The sequence below is a fragment of the Scyliorhinus torazame genome, chromosome 27, assembly GCF_047496885.1.
Source record: "Scyliorhinus torazame isolate Kashiwa2021f chromosome 27, sScyTor2.1, whole genome shotgun sequence".
Taxonomy (NCBI): domain Eukaryota; kingdom Metazoa; phylum Chordata; class Chondrichthyes; order Carcharhiniformes; family Scyliorhinidae; genus Scyliorhinus; species Scyliorhinus torazame.
The window spans coordinates 10927981-10950594 of record NC_092733.1 but is presented as its reverse complement, the minus strand read 5'-3'; the positions used below and the strand labels follow the sequence as shown (position 1 = coordinate 10950594).

General features: G+C 52.8%; 1 protein-coding gene across 1 annotated transcript in view; it reads left to right on the top strand.

The window, feature by feature from the left end:
- The window catches only part of LOC140403200 (uncharacterized), a 330215-nt gene that overhangs the window by 116657 nt on the left and 190944 nt on the right, over positions 1-22614 (top strand). The window contains 6 exon segments of the mRNA XM_072490949.1: positions 4172-4303; positions 11450-11611; positions 14296-14439; positions 17070-17240; positions 18625-18681; positions 21721-21762. Of these exon segments, the coding sequence (XP_072347050.1) occupies positions 4172-4303; positions 11450-11611; positions 14296-14439; positions 17070-17240; positions 18625-18681; positions 21721-21762 (708 nt within the window).

The following is a 22614-nucleotide window of genomic DNA, read 5'->3' as shown; positions in this document are numbered from 1 at the left end:
AGTAAAGCTGCAGTGAGGTTCAAGTCACCGCTTGTAGTTGCCTCTTTCAGTTGTTTGTCAGCCTTGACTGTCATATTCACGGTTCTGCCAGCAGCCTAAGGGTTAAATTAAAGGGAAAGGCCGTCCTAGTTCAAGAGACTCCGCTGAGTCTTATTGCTTTGCGATTGGCGTAGGAAGGCCGTGCGCCACAAGGATGGATGCGTTGGCCGACTCACGGGCTGGAACGTGAGGGCAGATCGTGCACCTCCGGGAACACACTCGATCACAGTTGGCAACCCTAGTTGAGAGCTGAACCTGATTCCAGATTTCCTCCTCCCCACTTGGCGTCATCTCCGCTGGGAACGACCCTGGGATCCACTGGGACCCTCGGCAGCCTTTTCGCAAAAGCCCCTTGTCTAATTGGCGCGAGGGGATGGCTTTTCCAGAGGCGGGGGAGGGGAGCGTTTGGTGGGGGAGGGGAGGAGGAGGTGGCGGAGTGGCGAGATAGATGAAGGAAATTCATGGGAACTGATTCATAAGCAATGTGAGCGGATTCATCCCAGAAAACATGTTCTGTTTCCTAATTCAGAGGAGAATGGAATGATTCAGAAAGGCGGGGGGAGGCGGGGGGGAATCCCAACAGACTCTAATTACTTCCCCATGTTATATAATGTAAAAACCAAAGCTTTATTTCCTGACAGAAAATTTATGATAAAATGTCGCCTCGTTCGAGCCAGGAATCTCCTTCACTCGTGAAAGTCTTTTTAAAAATTTGTCAATGGGGTGTGGGCGTGGCCGGCTAGGCCCAGCGTTTACTGCCCATCGTTAATTACCCCATGAGGAGGTGGTGGGGAGCCGCCTTCCCGAACCGCTGAAGTCCCTGTAGGTACACCCACCGCGCTCTTAGGGAGGGAGTTCCAGGATTTTGTCCCAGCGACAGCGAAGGAGCGTCCGATATATTTCCCAGTCAGGGTGGTGAGCGGCTTGGAGGGGAGCCTCCAGGGAGGGAGGGGGGGGGGGGGTCCCCAGGCATCTGCTGCCCATCTGCTGCCCTCGTCCTTCCCGATGGCAGAGATTGCAGGTGTGGAAGGCGCTTTTGAAGCGGTCTTGGCTACCAATCAAAATATTGAAGAGATTTGATCAGGAATTCTGCCCTTTTGACATTGGCGAATATAAATGCACATCTACTCCCTTTAGGCGAATAATTCGGACCTGATTTTTAAAATTTGCCCAAATACTCTTATTAAAATCAACAGCTTAATATCGCCATTAAAATATCAAAGCGAAAGATCCCATCACGGTAACTGTTATAGCGCAGATCGAGGCTATCCGGCCCATCCTGTCAGCATCCGACTGAGTAATTCACTTTGTGCCACTCGCTGCCTTCTCCTGCAATTGTTAATTTTCAAACAGTGCTCCAATTCCCATTTAAATGGGGATTGAATCGGCCTCCACCACACTCTGAGGCAGCGCATTCCAGACTCCAACCACTCGCTGCGTGAAAAACATTCCCCTCCTGACACATATTGCTTCTTTTGCCAATTACTTTAAATCTGTGCCCTCGCGTTCTTGACCCTTCCACCAACGGGAGCAGTTTCTCCCTGTCTGCCCCCTCATGATTGTGACCACCTCTATCAAATCTCCTCTGATCCTTCTTCTCTGCAAGGAGACCAGCCGCAACCTCTCCAATCTATTCTCTCAACTCAAGTTTCTCATCCCTGGAACCACAGGATAGAATCCCTGCAGAGCAGAAGGAGGCCATTTGGCCCATCGGGTCTGCACCGACCCTTGGAAAGAGGACCCTACCCAGGCCCACTCCTGTTCCCGCAATCCTGCCTAACCTTTGAACACTGAGGAGCAATTTATCGTGGCCAATCCACCTATCGTGCGCATCTTTGGACTGTGGGAGGAAACCGGAGCACCCGGAGGAAACCCACGCACACACGGGGAGAACGTGCAAACTCCTCACGGGCTGTCACCCGAGGCCCGAATTGAACCCGGGACCCTGGTGCTGTGAGGCAGCTGTGCTAACCACTGGGCCAATGTGCTGCCCTTGTAAATTTCATTCTTGTAAACCTTTTCTGCGCTCTCTCCAATGCGCTCAACATCCTCCCTCTAATGTGATGCCCAGACCTGGACCCAATACCAGCGTCTTATACAAGTTCAACGTAACCTCCTTGCACTTATCTCCTGTTTCATAGATTTTACAGCGCAGAAGGAGGCCATTCGGCCCATTGAGTCTGCACCGGCTCTTTGAAAGAGCACCCAACCCAAGCCCACATCTCCACCCTATCCCCATAACCCAGTAACCCCACCCAACCCAATACTAAGGGCAATTTTGAACACTAAGGACAATTTACCATGGCCAATCCACCTAACCTGCACATCTTTGGACTGTGGGAGGAAACCGGAGCACCCGGGGGAAACCCACGCAGACACGGGGAGGATGTGCAGACTCCGCACAGACAGTGACCCAAGCCGGGAATCGAACCTGGGACCCTGGAACTGTGAAGCAATTGTGCTATCCACAATGCTGCCGTGCTGCCCGTTAAAGCCCGTGATGCTGCATGTTGTGTGAACTGCTCTCTCTGGCACCTTAAACGACTTATGAGCAAAACTTATCCGTTCCATGGCCACAATGATATTACAGCACAGCATAAATTGTGTATGTTGCGAAAATGTTTTCCCGTTCTGTAGTTGCCGGCATGGTAGCACAGTGGTTAGCCAGGGTCGCAGGTTCGATTCCCCGCTGGGTCACTGTCTGTGCAGAGTCTGCACGTTCTCCCCGTGTCTGCGTGGGTTTCCTCCGGGTGCTCCGGTTTCCTCCCACAAGTCCCGAAAGACGTGCTGTTAGGTGAATTGGACATTCTGAATTCTCCCTCCGTGTACCCGAACAGGCGCCAGAATGTGGCGACGAGGGGATTTTCACAGTAACTTCATTGCAGTGTTAATGTAAGCCTACTTGTGTCAATGAAGATTATTATTATGTGGTTACTGGAGCAAGACTCTTCTTCAACACATTCCTCCCGTTAACATATATGAGGACTTGAGATTGGACACACTGAGAGGCAACGTATCTTGCTTCGAGAGTCTAGAAAGGAGGCGTTGTGTGGATAAGGGGCGGCTCATTGTGGACGGAGATGACATGAGTTGACCAGGAGGCCAGTGAGGACTCCCCAGCTCTCCTCTCAATATGGTGCTGTGGATCTTTAAACTCCCCTGGGAGAGTAGGCAGAGTTTCGGTGTAACGCCCCCTCCAAAGGCAGCACTTAATCACCTCAGTCGTGCATCAGACTGTCAGCTCTGACTTCGCACAGGAACCCTCAACCTCCTGCCTCGGAGGCACAAGAGCCACTCGTTGAGACGCAGCTTTCACCATCTCTTCCAAAAGTTGGACGGAACTGTGCTCTTGCGTCCTGCAGTAACGCACGTAGAATGTTGGTTATTCCTGCTGCTCGAGTGGCAGCACTGTCACCTCAGCCCGGCTCCTGTTTTTAGACATCCCAGGCCTACATTCAAATCTGCTGAAGGGATTGCATCCTGCATCTGAAGATGTCAGTCAGCATTTCCAGGTTGACATGTGCCAATTGCAATGGGAACCCACGGTTGCTGAATCATGTCACACTCCTGGCTAATATTGTGCAGTAATTGCTGAGAAGTACGTTACATTTTAATCAGTAATATTAAAAATGGGGAATGTGATTGAGCAATGGCCATAGTGCAGGGCCCAGCGAAATTGTAAAGAGCAGTGGAGGGAGGTGAGGTATATGAATCGTGAGTTGGATGACGTTGAGTCTGCATTCTTGAAGGCCGCTTTGACAAGGTAGGGGACATTGACGAGGAGTCCCATTTGCGTTGAAGGTCCAGTGAAAGATTAGAGTAGGAAAGGTGCCACACGCCTTGAGATCGACACAACGATGAAAGGTAGTGTATGATGGAGGGTTAGTGTGACCATGTTGTAATGTGCCTTCAAGGGAATGCAGCGTTGCATCCCTAGACAAGACGTGTGATCCAGCCTATATTCCGCCTTTGCTTGCTATTGATCCACAGGCGACATTAAGTATTGCATTGACCACCCTAGCTGAAACATGCAGGACGTGAGTAACTGTGTGTGTTTTGTGACACCTTGGCCGTTGGCCTCTGCCGTGACCTTGCTTGTTCTGCTCCCCCACTCTCTCTTTCTCTCTCTCAGGGTGATATCCAGCAGTTGTTGATGTCTCCGGACCCAAAGGCAGCCTACACCTACTGCGAGCGCTACATTCCTGACTGCGACAGCCTTCTGCCGTACCCACTGAAGTTTCCGGAACCCGTTTATGATGAAGAGGTGGGTGCACTCCATATTTATTCCCCGACTTGTGGCGCTCTTTGGGCTAATTCCCCCAGTCCCGCCCAAACCCTGGGGGAAAAGTGGCGTCGGAGAATGAACTCCGCGTCCGCGCACTGGCTTTGCGGTGTTATCGGTATAACTGCTCGACCTTCGGCCGGTGGGCGATGTAGTCGAGGGGAGTCTGTGCAGTTCACTCAGTTGCTTGCTCCCAGCTGGGAAGCCGCCCTTTAGTGAGTGCCCGTCCTTCCCGGCCTCCGATGGTGGTTCTTCATCTGCCAATAAGCCCTCTGTCTCGAGTGCTGTCCCAGTTGTCCGTCAGTAATAATGACCCAAGGCTATGGGCCCAGTGCTGGCAAATGGGATGAGGTGGGCAGGTGAGGTGTTTTTCCCGTGTCGGTGCAGACCCAATGGGCAGAAGGACCTCTTCTGCGCTGTATTTTCTGTGACCCGCTAACAGCTCCCAATAAGTTGGGCAGTGGCACTTGGGGGAACGTTGAAAGTTGAATTAGAATCTGTTGGGAAAACCCTCAATCTGTTACCTGGGTACCATAGGGACCTCGCGACCCTTGACCCAGCTGAGGAAACCATGCGTCACATGTTCTGCTTTGTGACTTCCTAGTGAATAATCTCTCTCTCTCCAGGGTGTGGCGATGTGAGGGAAGGGAGGAAAGAGTGCAGTCTTTAGGCTTTTATTTAGGAAAGAGGACTCGGGGAAAGGCCTTGGCACTGCATTGTCGTTAAGTTGCTCTTTTTGTTTGCGCTGTCATTTTCCTTTGTGAAGTATTTCCTTGTTGGAGGGTTAGTGATGCTGAGCTGGAAAGGTCTCGGATGTACCCAGACTGTTTCACTCCTGCTGTTCGTCACCGATCGGCAATCCCTGTTGGAACCATATTTCTGGGGGGTTTTCCAGAGCAGTGCCCTGGATGTCAATCGCTCCATTCCTGGACGTAACGGTCAAATTATAGTGGGTGGAGGGAGTAGGAGGAATCCATACAATCCCTACATTGCAGAAGGCGGCCATACGGCCCATCGAGTCTGCAACGACCCCCCGAAACAGCACTCCACCTAGGCCCTATCTCCGCAACCCTGCGCATTGTTCATGACCAATCCACCTAACACGCACATCTTTGGACTGTGGGAGGAAACCGGAGCACCCGGAGGAAACCCACGCAGACACGGGGGAGAACGTGCAGACTCCACACAAACAGTCGCCCGAGGTGGGAATCGAACCCGGGTCTCTCGGCTGGAGTAGTCTCTTTTTGTTGGTCTTTGATGTTGCTCACTCCACAAGTTCAGTGTTCTTGACGAGCTGCTAATAATAATAATCGCTTATTGTCACAAGTAGGCTTCAATGAAGTTGCTGTGAACAGCCCCTAGTCGCCACATTCCGGCGCCTGTTCGGGGAGGCCGGTACGGGAATTGAACCCGCGCTGCTGGCATTGTTCTGCATTACAAGCCAGCTGTTTAGCCCACTGTGCTAAACCAGCCCCTGACGTGATATTACCTCACGTCAATCCAGTGGCAGTCCAAAAATGTGAGGCTTAGGTGCATTGGCCAAGCTAAAATTACTCCCTAATATCCAAAGGTTAGTTGGGGTTGTAAGGGATGGGGACTGGGTCGGATGCTTTTTCAGAGGGTTGGTGCAGAGTATCGGACCAGGTCAATCAGGCAGTTGGTTAGACCCTGACTATAAGGTGGGTGGGGGGGGGGGGGGGGGGGGGGGGGAATTGGCTGGTGGTGGAGGAGCAGTTAGAAATGCCCCCGGGCAACTTGAACCCACTCTGATCCCGCAGAGTATTAACCATTTGAGCAGAGACTAAAACCCTTCCAGAAATCAGAGGGGTCTTTCCTTAAGTGTCATCATCGGGGCCTAGTGGGCCCATCGTAACATGAAGCCTGCCCTGGGTTGGCCATCGTAGCCGCACCACCTTCAGGTTCGTGTGTGGTTATACTCAGCGATTTTGCCGTGGCGTGGGGATGCCTTCATATTGCTGGCAGTTTCCTGGAGAGCTGGTGCGGGCGCGGTTTCCTGGTGAACTGTGCCAACCCATATGCTGGCCTGCAGGGATTGGGAGTGGAGTTTTGTTTCTGGGAATATCTCCGGCCCGTTTACCCCCCGACTCGGGTCTAATTGTTATTCCGTGCCTGACATGCTTTTTACCTACAGGGAGACGCATTAGAAGTGAAGCTCCAATGCACCAACATAGCAGCAGCAAAGAAGTCAGAGTGTCAAAGAGGAAACATAACCGGCCTACCCTTTCACTCGCCAACTATCTTCACTCGATTCTTTCCCTGGTTTACTCATCAGTTCTCTCAGTAGGGCACTCTGTGCTCGTTTTATTTGGGCTACTTCGCTTCCCGTGACAACTCTTCCTTTTCCTGTTGAGAACTAGTACACGACCTCCCTCGATCCCACTTCTTGTCCGCTGTGTCCCCGTTGGTTGGGGGGTGGGAGGTGGGAGCCATTATTGAGCGCCTCTGAAACTCTTGGGGTTGACCTTTCACCTCACGCACTCCTCCGGCCCCCACCCCACCCACCTCCCACCCCTGGAACATCAGCTCATCGGCAACACCCTCCCTCTGTCCGTTCTGGTTCGTGCTAAATCCCACTCATCGAGTTATACAGTACAGAAGAGGCCTTTCGGCCCATTGAATCTCCACTGACAAACCTACACTAATCCCACTTTCCAGTACTTGGCCATAGCCTTGAACGTTAGGACATTTCAAGTGTTCATCCACTTATCTTTTAAAGGATGCGAGGTTTACCGTGTCTACCCCCTTTCCTGGCAGCGTCCCCCGGACCCCCACCACCCTGTGGGTGAAAATACATTGACTCAAATCCCCTCTAAACCTCCTGTCCCTCACCTTAAAATTATGCCCCCTCACTAATGACCCTTCATCATATAAGGGGAACAGCTGCTTCCGATCCACCCTGTCCAAACTCTTCAATCTTACACACCTCAATCAGGTCCCCCCCTCAGCCTTCTCTGTTCTAAAGAAAACAGCCTGAGCCTGCCCAGCCTCTCCTCACAGCTCACATGCTCCATTGCAGGCAACATCCTGGTGAATCTCCTCTGCACCCTCTCCAGTCCAATCACATCCTTCCTGTAGTGAGCAGAACTGAACGCAGTGCTCCAGCTGTGGTCTAACCAAAGTTTTGTACAACTCCGACACCTCCCCGCTCTTATAATCTATGCCACGACTGGTAAAGGAAGGTGTCCGGTGTGCCTTCTTAACCACCCTATTAACCTGCGCTGCCACCTTCAGGGACCCGTGGACAGCACCCCAAGATCCCTCTGTTGCTCAGAGCTTCCTCGAGCCCTGCCATTCATTGTGGACCCCCTTATCTTGTCACCTCGCACTTTTTGGGGTTAAATTCCATCTACCACTGATCTGCCAATTTGACCAACATCATCCTGCAACCTAAGACCTTCTACCTCACTATTTCTTCACTCGCCCAGCCCCTCCTGTCTGTTAACTATCCTTTTCGAGTTTGAGTTCCCGGTTCGGGTTTAACGCGAACATTCTTATGTGTTTTCAAATTGCTCTGTGACCTCATTCCTCCCCATCTCTGTAACCTTCTTCAACCTTGCTGCCCTGCGAGATCTCAGCCACCCTCCAAGGTCTCAATCCTCCTCCGAGGTCTCAATCCTCCTCCGAGGTCTCAATCCTCCTCCGAGGTCTCAATCCTCCTCCGAGGTCTCAGCCCTCCTCCGAGACCTCTGTTGTATCAAGCTGGTATCACAGTCACCCTTTGTTATTTTGTTCTCTGCATAATATTATTCATTGGAGGCACTTGGAAGTGATATGAGTGGAAACCATGGGGTGCATGCCTCATTCATGATGTCATTCAAACACCTGATGTGGATTACAAATTCCAGGTTGGCTGTAACATGTTTTAATCGATGAAATAATAGTGAGAAGTCTTTTAGTGGTAAAACTGGGCGGCATGGACAAGTTGGGCCAAAGGGCCTGTTTTCATGCTGTAAATCTCTATCTCTATCTCTGCAACCCTCCGAGATCTCTGCAACCCTCCGCGGTCTCAGCCACCCTCCGAGACCTCAGCCCTCCTCCGAGATCTCAGCCACCCTCCGAGACCTCAGCCCTCCTCCGAGATCTCTGCAACCCTCCGAGGTCTCAGCCCTCCTCCGAGATCTCTGCCACCCTCCGAGACCTCAGCCCTCCTCCGAGATCTCTGCAACCCTCCGAGACCTCAGCCCTCCTCCGAGATCTCTGCAACCCTCCGAGGTCTCAGCCCTCCTCCGAGATCTCTGCAACCCTCCGAGGTCTCAGCCCTCCTCCGAGATCTCTGCAACCCTCCGAGGTCTCAGCCCTCCTCCGAGATCTCTGCAACCCTCCGAGATCTCAGCCATCCTCCGATTCTGGTCTCTTCCACATTCCCAGTTTGAATCGCTCCATCCCTGGTGACTGTGTTGCTTGGGTCCTGAGCTCTTCGATTCCCTCCCAAAACATCTCTCCTTTTATCTTTTCAAGATTCTTCTTTAAAAACCCATCTGGCATGTCAACTCCCTCATTTCCCTTGCTCGGCGATATGGACGCCGTACCTTTACTGCCACGCCCCGGGGATTTCCTCCTTCAATTTCCCAATTCCCGATCTTCCTTTCCTCCTCCAAACTTTTGAGCGATTGGCCTCAGCAGCTGATTGGCTCCGGGCGAGAGTGATTACACCCTCACTGCCCCACCCACCGGGCGAGAGTGATTACACCCTCACCCCCCCCCACCCACCGGGCGAGCGTGATTACACCCTCACTGCCCCACCCACCGGGCGAGCGTGATTACACCCTCACCGCCCCACCCACCGGGCGAGCGCCATTACTCCCTCACTGCCCCACCCACCGGGCGAGCGTGATTACACCCTCACCCTCCCACCCACCGGGCGAGAGTGATTACACCCTCACTGCCCCACCCACCGGGCGAGCGTGATTACACCCTCACCCCCCCACCCACCGGGCGAGAGTGATTACACCCTCACCCCCCCACCCACCGGGCGAGCGTGATTACACCCTCACCGCCCCACCCACCGGGCGAGCGCCATTACACCCTCACTGCCCCACCCACCGTGCGAGAGTGATTACCCACTCACCGCCCCATCCACCGGGTGAGTGTGATTACACCCTCACTGCCCCACCCACCGGGCGAGAGTGATTACACCATCACTGCCCCACCCACCGGGCGAGAGTGATTACACCCTCACCCCCCCATCCACCGGGCGAGTGTGATTAGACCCTCACCCCCCCACCCACCGGGCGAGTGTGATTAGACCCTCACCCCCCCACACACCGGGCGAGAGTGATTACACCCTCACTGCCCCACCCACCGGGCGAGTGTGATTAGACCCTCACCCCCCCACCCACCGGGCGAGAGTGATTACACCCTCACCCCCCCACCCACCGGGCGAGCGTGATTACACCCTCACCGCCCCACCCACCGGGCGAGAGTGATTACACCCTCACTGCCCCACCCACCGGCGAGTGTGATTAGACCCTCACCCCCCCACCCACCGGGCGAGAGTGATTACACCCTCACTGCCCCACCCACCGTGCGAGAGTGATTACCCACTCACCGCCCCATCCACCGGGTGAGTGGGATTAGACCCTCACCCCCCCACCCACCGGGCGAGAGTGATTCCACCCTCACCCTCCCACCCACCGGGCGAGCGTGATTACACCCTCACCGCCCCACCCACCGGGCGAGAGTGATTACACCCTCACCCCCCCATCCACCGGGCGAGTGTGATTAGACCCTCACCCCCCCACCCACCGGGCGAGTGTGATTAGACCCTCACCCCCCCACCCACCGGGCGAGAGTGATTACACCCTCACTGCCCCCACCCACCGGGCGAGTGTGATTAGACCCTCACCCCCCCACCCACCGGGCGAGAGTGATTACACCCTCACCCCCCCACCCACCGGGCGAGCGTGATTACACCCTCACCGCCCCACCCACCGGGCGAGAGTGATTACACCCTCACTGCCCCACCCACCGGGCGAGTGTGATTAGACCCTCACCCCCCCACCCACCGGGCGAGAGTGATTACACCCTCACTGCCCCACCCACCGGGCGAGTGTGATTAGACCCTCACCCCCCCACCCACCGGGCGAGAGTGATTACACCCTCACCCCCCCACCCACCGGGCGAGTGTGATTAGACCCTCACCCCCCCACCCACCGGGCGAGAGTGATTACACCCTCACCCCCCCACCCACCGAGCGAGCGTGATTACACCCTCACCGCCCCACCCACCGGGCGAGAGTGATTACACCCTCACTGCCCCACCCACCGGGCGAGTGTGATTAGACCCTCACCCCCCCACCCGCCGGGCGAGTGTGATTAGACCCTCACTGGCCCACCCACCGGGCGAGCGCGATTACACCCTCACCGAGGGGGGGGTGGGTGCCTGGGTAAGGATTGGGAGGGGTCTGGGTAAGGTGGGGTAGGGGCCTGGGTATGGTGGTGGGGAGGGGCCTGGGTAAGGCGGGGAGGGGTGCTTGGGTAAGGCAGCCTCATTACTGGTCCTGATTATTCCAGTGTAAGTCTCTGAATAGACCGCATGGCCTCCTATTGCTGTACCATCAGGACCCCCCCCCCCCCAACCCACCCTCCAGCTCCCTATCGTTCTATAACTTGGGGGTGACAATATTCACACTCCTTCTGATTTTCTCTTGGGAAGGGGGGGGGGTTTGTTCTCAAGTCCTAATTCCTGAAGACCCCCCCCCCCCCCACACCACCAACGATCACCTCTTGCCCTTTTCGATCTTGAACCCCGAGTCTCCAAAATGGCAATCTCCAAGCAGGTGCACGATGGTGTTCACATTCCCCCCCCCCCCCCTCCATGAAAGATCTGGGGCGGGATTCCCCGTCCCGCCAGCCATGTTTCCGAGAGGGGCGCGCGCCCCTCCGTCAGCCGGATTCTCCGTATCCGCAGCCGGCCAATGGGGCTCCCCATTGTGGGCCACCCCACGCCGTCGGCAAACGGGCGAGCGTGGGCGTGCTGTCGGCGTGGCGGAGGATCTTGTCCGTCGTTTGCACGCCCCCCCCCCCAACCACTCTTTCCCCACCCTCCCCCTTCCCCTTTTGTACGTCTCCTCCGCCTTCAGTTTCATTTTCTCGCTGCTTTTTACAGACGACAACTGCTCGCCCCCGCCACAAAAAACGGAGGAAGGGTCGCAAGCGAAATAAAAAGAAGGGCAAGGGCAGATCAAAGAAATCGAAAAAAAATCGCAAAAAGAAGAAGAAGGATCGGGCGGCCCGGCAAAAGATAGAAACATTTGGGGTTGGGGAACAGGTAGACAAAGAAAATCCCAGGAAACCCATCGAGCTCCTTCTTAGAGCAATGTAGGAGGAGCTTCGATGACTGACATGTTATGATTCCGCTAACACAGACTTAACACAGGCTTGCTGAACTCCACCGAGCCCTATTCATATTCCATCCCGAAAGTCCTCGCCACCCCGCATACCTACTAATCTCTTCACTGAATGTGAAAGGAAGGGGGGGGAGGAAAAGGAAAAAAAAACACACTTCCACTTGTGCAGTCGACGGTTTGTTAACAATTAGTGCGCTAGTTATTATGTTCGCATTAATCGGAACCCGCGACTGAAAACAGTCAGCTAGTTGGTTTCTGATTAATAACCCCCTTCGTGTTTTTTAAAATTCCCTAAAGAGTCCGGTGCTTGTCCAAGTCATGTTGAGGATTATGCAACCCTTCCAGATTTTCGAATGCTAAATTTTCAATCACTTAAAGAGTTTGTGTGAAACGGACTTGGCACTTGGACTGCTTTAAGGCCCAGAGAGTTTTGTTGAGCAAAAGATTTATGATGTAAGTCAAGCACGGGGCTGAATGAAAAATGTACAGTTCCGTCTCTCGTGTGTTGAGGCAATCGCTGGGACTCGGTATCCTAAATGTCTCCAGAAACATGGCAGACACCAAAAAGAACATAGGAGCACGGGAGGCCATTCAGCCCCTCGAGCCGGTTCCGCCACTCATTGAGAGCGTGACGGATCTCTATCTTGATTCCCTTTACTCTGCGTCCAATCACTTAATACCCTGAGCAAAAGAAAATCTATTGATTTTTGAATTGGCTCAATAGTGTTTCGGGTGCGATTTCCAGATTTTCTAAGAACAAGTATAGGGTTAGCAGGGGGAAACGTTGAGGATGTTTTTTTTAAATATTCGTTCAAGGGACATGGGCCAGCATTTATTGCCCATCCCTAATTGCCCTTGAGGGGGGCAGTTAAGAGTCAACCGGATCGCTGTGTGGGTCTGGAGTCACATGTAGGCCAGACCCAGTAAGGACAGCAGATTTCTTTCCTTAAAGGACATTGGTGAACCAGGTGGGTTTTTAACGACAATGGACTATGGTTTCATCACTAGACTTTTAATTCCAGATTTTAAAAATTGAATTTGAAATGTCGCCATCTGCAGCGACGGGATTTGAACCCGGATCCTCTCTGAGTCTCTGGTTTACTAGTCCAGTGACAATCCCACCACGCCACAGTCTCCCCTCAGGCTGCTGAAATAGTTGGGAGCAAATGGGTGGACACAAAGATTAGCGATGTATGAACAGAGATCCGATAGTGTTGGAAAACGCGGTTTGGATTTCATACAATAGCCCCCTAGTCGGAATGCGAAGGCATTCCCTGCATGGGGAGTGTCTGGCAAGATTACGGCAACTCTCCCCTCGCCCACTCCCCTCCTCCCCTCCCCTCCTCCCCTCCCCTCCCACTGATCTTGATGCAATTTGAATGGGGCTTGAGGAGCTTAATTGTCGCAGATGAATTAACGGGTCACCGAGATTGCTGATAATCGGAATGTGCGCTTCACAGCTGTAACCAAAGGCAATAATCCAGCTTTTTACTGTCGAGTTGCTCGACTTTAACATCACGCATTGTTTGGAGTCTCTCTTCGCACGGTGCCACGAGCTTATTTTAATTTCCGAGAGGTTTGTTTCATCGTTGAATGATCGGTTTTGTTCAAAGGTAATGTGACCAGGTATGGACAAATGTGGATCGACCTCGAATTATCTCTGCAGCCTGGAGCAGGCGAGATGTGGGGTAGCCGGGTGGGGGGCGACGGGGGGGGGGGGACGACGACAGAACCTTCCACAACCCTTCAAATGTTCTACTGGAGCCTCCCTCAGGGAGGGTCTTAAACACAAACCCCATTGGGAGGTAGGAGAAACCCGGGAGATGAACGACTCCAGGATTCAATGGATGACCCTTTCGGAGTCTGGCTCAGGAAGTATCATTCTCCGAAGCCCGAGGAGTTGCCTACTCACTCGGTGGGGTGGGAGGACTCTGCACGGTGAAGCGAGAGAATAAAGAAGGGGTGAGCAACACAGAACTCCACTGTGCCGGGCAACAGGAAAGAAAAAATAATATTTTACCACAAATTAAAAGCGAATGAAGCTCCCATTGCTTCAAATACTTGGGTCATTGCACTGCAGGCCACGTCCCAGTCAGTAAGCAGCTAACTCGACAATCGGTGCAAGTAAGCATTAACGTCCTGCAACTCTCTGGGAGGTGGCCCCTCAAAGGCTTCCCAATTTTTCTTTCTCCTCTCGAGGCTGAGTGCTTGACTCCTGTCTGAGGCCTTCCTACTCGAGTGGATCCCTAGCACATCCCCCTGTTGTGCGGCAAATTTCATTCACGCTCTTCTTTAAAAAATAAAATGTATAATCATCTCCCATGGTGGGATTCCAGCCAGGGACTCCAGAGAGCCGATTTACTCCAGGTTTGTGGTTTGCCGGTTCGGTGAACCTAGACCACTGGGCCGCAGGAGGAATACCTGTATTGACACCCTGACCCATTGCCGTTACGGATTGGTCAATGAGGTATCAAGTCAGGTGCGGCAGGTGACCAGCGTTCTGACTGGATCATCTGAAGTCACAACCAGGGCCCTGGCCCAGTTGGGCGGGTTCCTCCGATCTGCTGAGGCCTAACACCCTTGCATTTTTCCATCTCTCGCGCAGGATAAGGAACTGACTCCACCAGAAGGCGCGGAGAATGTTTACGATTATTTCCTCGGTGCGGAGTACTACACTGATTTGGAGTCTGCCATCCACAACGCCTCTACGAATACTGAAGCTGTCGAGGAAAACGTGACGCACCACGAGGTAACCCCCTGTTGCTATGGGCTACCTATCGGTGCCCCCCCCCCCCCCCCCCCCAAGCAGCCAAGGAGCACGGCGGCCTTTAAGCTTCGTGAGCTATGAGCTTGTTCCTGCCTGGTGCACAGATCGAAGCTGAGCGGAGTGAAAACGCGTGAACTGAGCTTCTGAGAGATTAATGTTCAGGCGCAGAGGTTGACACAAGTTGTACTTTTGTTTGAAGTTAGTAATAACTCCAAGATCCTTCCCTCCCCCCAACCAGAAGGAAAAGGCAGTTTGGACCAGCATTCTTCCTGTTTTGCCGGTGTTCCAGTTTAAAGTACACAAGACCAGTTCAGACCAGTATTCTTCTTTCCCCCCCATTTTACTTTTTGTTTTCCTTCTGGGAATGTACGAAACATGTTGCAATAATGTTTAAATGTCTGCCTTCCCGGAACTTGCTTCCCATTTCCTCCAAATCACTCCTCTCCTTTTAGATTCATAGAATCATAGTCCCGAAAGCGCAGAAGGAGGCTGATGTGTTGGGTGTTCTGGATCACATACAGGTCACCAACACTTGAAGTAGTGCAACACTATTTTATTAAAAGGTTAACTATTTAAACATACTTGAACTGTGGGTAAATACGATACTAGCTTTAACTAAAGACCTTTGCCTTGTCCTAACCAGTCGATGCACTCAGCACATGGTGAATGTCTGTGTTGCAGGCTGTGAGCTCTGTGCTCCTGGCTAGCTGCTACTCGAATGAGCGGGAACTCTGATGCCCCCTGTCTTTATAGTGCGTGTGCACTCACTGGTGATTGGCTGCGTATGTTGTGTGTGTTGATTGGTCCCACTGTGTGTCCATCAGTGTGTGTCTGCACCATGATATACTGGTGTATATTATGACAGAGGCCATGCAGCCCATCCAGCCTGCACCGACCCTCTGAAAGAGCTCTCTATCCAGGTCCGCTCTGCCTTGCACATCCCTGGACACTAAGGGGCAATTTTAACATGGCCAATCCACCTAACCCGCACATCTTTGGACTGTGGGAGGAAACCGGAGCACCCGGAGGAAACCCACGGAGAAACCCGGGGAGAACGTGCAGACTCCACACAGTCACCCAAGGCCGGAATTCAACCCGGGTCTCTGGCGCCATGAGGCAGCAGTGCTAACCACTGGGCCACCATGGCGCCCTTTATGTTTTTTTTTAAACCATGTGGCTACAGAGGGAAAATACCACAAATGGGCTTCTGTATAAAATGGCGTTGAGGTTTGTCATTGAAACACAAGTGTCACCTGGCCCAGTCCCGTGTCCGGATATCGGGCCCCATCCCGATGGGGAATTCACATCACTAAGCCTGTTGCTGTTCTAAACGCCCGGTTGATGGACTCTCACACATGGGGGAGTAGCGAGTTGAGATTGACATCCCGTGGGCTAGTCTGAGGCTGGGTGAGAAGGCCATCGTTGTTTCACCTGGGAATAGGGGGGGGTGCGGAGGGACGGGGGGTCAGCCAGTTCACTGCTGGCTGACTGCAGCGACACTGCTCTCTCTTGTCAAATTGGCTTCCACTCCCGACTATATGGCCCCTATTGTGCTGCAATGCTTTCAGTCTCCGGAGACCCTCCGCCGTCGAGTTATGGGATGCAGCGACTCCTCGCCGGCTCCTTGCAGATTACCTTCCCCCTTCACGGGTTCGGGTTCCCTGCCTAATATTGTTCCCTCCACCAGCGGAAAAAATAGTCTGGGCCCCTCATCCCAGTTGTGACCTTGTGGGATCTTCCTGTGCGCACGCCGGTTGCCAGTTTTGCCTGAATACCAGCGGCTGAAGGCAGTTTGTTGGCTGTGAAACACTTTGGGACGTCCAAGGTGCTTTACATAAACATAGCATCATAGGCTGTTCCAGCAAGGAGGCCATTCAGCCCATCGTGCCCGCCGTTTGGTGCGGTTGTCCAGGGAAATGCAGGTTCTCAACTTGAATCGAGATTTGAATCTTGTTTTCAGTCAGATGCCAGCAAAGCTCAGAATAGATCCCGATCTGTGCCCCGGGGACCAGCTGGGTGACGTTTATTTGCAAATTTTCAGGTTGGCATTAACTTGACAATTGAGAGCCAGATCTAATTTTCTGTACAACCCGATGATTCCTGTTATATGAATCATCACTTCTCCCTGGGATATTATTCCCTTCTCAGGAACGTCCCTCCTTCAGGAATTTGCAGTCAGCATTGGTGTCCGGTTGCCGTGGGCGATTTCTCGTGTTCGAGGCTGGTAGATGTGCCAGAGAATGTGCCATGGGGTCCTGGGTGCTTTTAAAGAGGAATTGTCCTCCACACGGCTGCAGATTTTACCCATTTGAAAACGGGAGAGAAAGCACTCAGTCCCCTAGAGCATTTCTATCACATTAGAGGCCAGGCCTTGATGTTAAATTGCCATCAGTGCTATTAATCCCTGGCAATGAATGAATCGGTTGTTTGAAATAGTGAAACAGTCTGTACCCGTGCTAAACAATTGGAGGATTAATTGGGGCCAGGGCACTGGAAGTATTGACAGAAACAGCTCCAGGGATAAAGACAATCCTCTGATAATTTGTAACAGGGTGACCGGGGGGGGGGGTCGGACGTGTCGCCACCTAAGGACCTCCTTTGCTGTCTTTCAGACCATGAAGGAGGAGCTCATTGAAGAATCAGAGGGCCCCTTCACCAATGAGTACGAAATTCGAGAGTACGAAGAAAACATGTACGACTACCTCGACAGAGACTACGAGGATCGATGGAACCAGAGGTTTGGGCCAGTTGAACGAGGCGAGTCAGAGACGCACGATACGAGGGTAAGGGCACCTTCCACAACTCTTCGTCCGAGCTATTTATTTCAAACGTAGATATGCCACAATGAGACTGCTGTCAACCGAGGGATGGCGGACGGTGCAGCACGCATTTACAGCAGGATCTAAAACTGGGATTGCCAACTCTGGCCGCGCACATTCCTCACAAGATGTCCGCCTCCCTGGCCACCGCGCAGGCCCCTCCCACGCCCTCGTCTTTGGTGGTACAACATGTCAATCCTCAGAGCGTCCCACTTCCTCACAGCCAATTAGAATCCAGGCAGCCCTTTATCACCTGATTGGATGATTCTTGACTGTCAGGTTTCCATGCTAACATATCTGAAACTTGTATAAGTGTGCGCTGGAGATTAATGTTTAATCCTGACATGTTGACAAATGTAATTAACAGATTTGCTGTTGTTCTGATTCACTGCACAATTATTGTTCCTTTTCTGTGAATTACACTACAGCATTCAGACTTCTTAATGGAAGCATTTCCATTGAATGAAGATTTCCTTCTCCCTCCTCCAGTGGCCTCACACTCAGGAAGACTTCATCTAAAACCCTCCGAATCTCTACCCTCCACCACACCCTCGGCAGCGTATTCCAGACCTTGACCACTCGGGGTGTGAAGAAGTTTTTCCCCATCATCCCATTTTTTGCTTCCTTTTCCAATGACTTGACATTTGTGCCGCCCTCGTTGTCAATCCTTTCGCCAGTGGGAGCAGGTTTTCCACACCTACTCTGACCTACTCAAGACACTAAGGGGGGTCAGACACCCTCAGCTTCCCGCTGCCAGGACTTGTTGATGGTCACCTTGACCAAGAGCAGGTTTATCAGGAGGTCCTCCTCGCGCTCGCCCCCTACTTCATAAATCATAGAATCTCTAAACTGCAGTAGGAGGTCATTCAGTCCATCGAGTCTGCTCCGGCCCTCTGAAAGAGAACCGTACCGAGGCCCAATCCCCCACCCGATCCCCGTAACCCATTCAGGGGAAATAAAGCATGGACGATCCGCCTAAGCTGCACATCTTTGGACTTGTGGGAGGAAACTGGAGCACCCGGAGGAAACCCACGCACACACGGGGAGGACATGCAGACTCCGCACAGACAGTGACCCGAGGTCGGAATTGAACCCGGGTCCCTGGCGCTGTGAGGCAGCAGTGCTAACCACTGTGCCATCGTGCTGCTCCGAAACCTGATTGGTGCTCTCCACCGTTTTATCCTCAACAATACAATTAGCGTAATATTTACAGGAAACAACTGGGGTTTTTTGTACTGTGGTGAATAACTGCAACACGTTGCAACGGTGGCACATTTGCAAAGTGTTATTTTTACTGTGAGCAGTTGTGTTCGCTGACCCTCATTCTGGTGTGTTCTTCTTCTTCTAGATGCAGAACCTGAAGGGCGACAAGGGGGAGAAAGGAGAGCCTGCGATCGTCGAGCCTGTGAGTATGGATGGCTCGATCTCCAAGCCCACCACCCTCCCCTCCACTCCCTGGTATTCCACCCGTTCTTACACTTGTTAACAGGATCACGAGTTGGTCGGCGAAGCTGAAACCAAGACACGGAGCTTTCCTTTGTTTCCTTTCTTCTTTTAAAAACTTTTACTGTCCCAAATAAACTAAAACAAACCCTGGGGCAGCACGGTAGCACATGTGGTTAGCACTGTGGCTTCACAGCGGCAGGGTCCCAGGTTCGATTCCCCGCTGGGTCACTGTCTGTGCGGAGTCTGCACGTTCTCCCCGCGTCTGCGTGGGTTTCCTCCGGGTGCTCCGGTTTCCTCCCACAGTCCAAAGACGTGCAGGTTAGGTGGATTGGCCATGTTAAATTGCCCTTAGTGTCCAAAAAGGTTAGGTGGGGTTATTGGGTTACAGGGATAGGGTGGAAGTGAGGGCATAAGTGGGTCGGTACAGACTCAATTGGCCGAATGGCCTCCTTCTGCTCTGTATGTTCTATGTATGTATCTATATATGTAAAGTCAACGCAGATCAAACATAAGTGACTTCAAACAGAAAAGTAGATTTTACTTTAAAAGCAAAACCACAAATGCTACCGGGTGCACAGATGTTGCACCAGCAGCAGTCTCTCGGCTTCCGGGCAGATGTTTACCACACTTCACTGTACAGTATTGAATCTTCCAAGGCCTGCGGCCCCACTCCCGTCAATCCGGGTCTTCCGGATCTCACCAACAAGGCACATTTTGATGAACTCTCTGTCCCTCCAGTCGCCTCAGTCCTGACAGCACAGATTCCCAGAGACTCTTCTTTCCTGATCCTTTATTTAGCTGACAGATTTAAGCTAACTGGGGACTCCAACCCATGCCGTGCATGCTGATTTCAGGATGCATGAGATGCCCAGAACAGCACCAACTCCCACCTGATTGATCGGGGGCTTCATTATTGACAGTTCATTGACTTGCTCAGTGTCACAGCTCTCCTCGCACCCACCCCAGCACTCCAGCTATCTCCTGTTTCTATGTGCTCAGAGATTATCAATACAGACCACCTGTTTCTCTGAACCTTGACACCACTGACATGACCATGCTAGCCCCTCCTGCCCCAACAACGGCACGGTGGCACAGTGGTCAGCACCGCTGCCTCTCAGCGTCAGAGACCCAGGTTCGATTCCCGGCTTGGGTCACTGTCTGTGCGGAGTCTGCACGTTCTCCCCGTGTCTGCGTGGGTTTCCTCCGGATGCTCCGGTTTCCTCCCACAGTCCAAAAATATGCAGGTTCGGTGGATTGGCCATGATAAATTCCCCTTAATTTCCAAAGATGTGTAGGTTAGGTGGGGTTCTGGAGTTAAGGGGATAGGTCTTAAAGAGGGTCGATGGGCCGAATGGCCTCCGTCTGCACTGTAGGGATTCTATGAACACTTCGCCTGGGCACAGTCCCAGCATCACTCATCCTCGGGTGATTGGCACTGCTGCCTCACAGCGCCAGGGATCAAGCTTAATCCTGGCCTGAGGTGATTGTGTGGAGTTTGCACGTTCTCCCCGTGTGTGTGTGGGTTTCCTCCGGGTGCTCCGGTTTCCTCCCACAGTCCAAAGGTGTGCAGGTTAGGTGGATTGGCCGTGATCACTTTATGGAGTTACGGGGCTCGGGCCGGGGAGTGGCCCTAGGTAGGGTGCTCTTTCGAAGGGTCGGTGCAGACCCGAAGGGCTGCACAGCCGCCCTCTGCACTGTAGGGATGCTATGATTCTAATCTTTAATTCCTGTGGCACCTTGCCCATGTTGCCACTCTCCTTGTGAGGCCCAAGGTGATGGGCATTAGCTGCCTATTCTACCACATTGGGCCACCCCCTACCCTGGCCTCACTTTATGCCTGCACATGGACTGAGTGAGTAAGAGTTACTAGACTGAAGCCAGGCGTGTGAGCTTCAGCTGACCTCGTCCTCTTCCCATTCACTGTCCAAGTCAGTTTAAAGGAATCGTCACATGTGGAGGCGAAGGTTGGCTCATTTGGACTGCCATGGTGCAGAAGCTGGTGCCTTTACTCGACTTCGAGGTGGCAGGGTCGGCAAGGCGGCACAGTGGTTAGCAGCACTGCCTCACGACGCCGAGGGCCCGGGTTCGAATCCCGGACCTGGGTCACTGTCCGTGTGGAGTTTGCACATTCTCCCCGTGTCTGTGTGGGTTTCGCCCCCAGAACCCAAAGATGTGCAGGCTAGGTGGATTGGCCACGCTAAATTGCCCGAACATGCGCCGGAGTGTGGCGACTAGGGGCTTTTCACAGTAACTTCATTGCATGTTAATGTCAGCCTACTTGTGACAATAAAGATTATTATTATTTATTATTTTCTTTCCCCCAATTAAGGGGCAATTTAGCGTGGCCAATTCACCTATCCTGCACATAGACATAGAATTTGCAGTGCAGAAGGGGCCCATTCGGCCCATCCAGTCTGCACCGACCCTTGGAAAGAACACTCACGCCTCCACCCCATCCCCGTAACCCAGTAACCCCATCTAACCTTTTGGGACATTAAGGGGCAATTTAGCGTGGCCAATCCACCTAACCTGCACATCTTTGGCCTGTGGAAGGAAATCGGAGCCCCCGGAGGAAACCCACGCAGACACGGGGAGAACGTACAGAGGCTGCACAGACAAGGCCGGAATCGAACCCGGGTCCCTGGCGCTGTGATGCAGCGGTTTTAACCACTGAGCCACCGTGCCGCCATATTACACGCATTCGAGGGGCGTACTTCTCTTTGGAGACTGTCGGCAATGTTGGACAGCGGAGAACAACAAATTACTTGTGTGGCCACTGATAATATCATTGGAGACCTCCATGGACAAAGGATGTTCCAGCGGTTTATACAGTTCAGCTCTTGCTTAGGCGCTAATCCCACCTTCTCCCTCGCCAGATTGCTTCATCGTCCCTGTTAGAAAACTCTAATAATAGTCATCAACCAACAGCAGGGAAATCCTTCAACAGGGAGACAGTCACATGAAACTTTGACATGATTTCTTTTTGTTTTCTTTAAAGGGAATGTTGCTGCCTGGACCTTCCGGACCTCAAGGACCGCAGGTAAGTGTTCGTACGTAAATCAAGCTTCTTTCTATTTGTTCAATATATCTTAAATTAAAATCGCATTTCCTGCGGGTCCTTCACCTCCAGACTGGGTTCCCCGCGGCGACACAGACTCCCCCTCATTCCAGGATGCGGAAATGTTTCGATTCACTTGATCCATCGAGTTCATTATTGTTACGGATCCCTGGGTTACTGCTCGGTTCATGGGGGACCAATGGAGCTCCACGCTTGGTCAAGTGAACCGGCCTGTGTTGGTATCACTCCACTGGCTTCAATGGACCGTTGACCTGAGCGATACCTGCTGTGCAAGCGTGGATGTGAAGATCGTCTTTGTCCTCCGAGATTTGGACTTGGGGCCCAATGGAGACAGATGGGATGGAAGCCTCTCAGCTCAGCAATGGTCTTCCTGCTTGAAATGGTCTTCAAACCCGTCTGGACGTCAGCAATCCCCCTCTGGCCCTGAAGCCCCTCTCTGCGCCCCTCTTATTTCAGCCTCGTTCGCACCTGCAATTTCCCCCCACTTGCAAATTGGAAAGGCATTGATCACGGAAGCTACCAGCTTTCTGTGAAAATCTAACTGCTCCAATAATGTCCCTCAAGGCAGTGACCTTCCTCTTGCCGACCCAGCCCACATGTGTCTCCAGTCAGTATTAATGAGGACGACTGCTGACGCTTTGTGGCCGGAGTTCTCTGGCCCCTCCTGATGCCGGGTCTTCCGTTCCGGACGAAGTCGATGGACATTTGAATGGCTCATCCTGTCTGTCGTGGGAGAACCTGCTGTGGCCTGGCCAGAAAATCCCAGCCTCTGAACAGACTTAGTTATTCAAGGATGCTGAATAAATATGGACT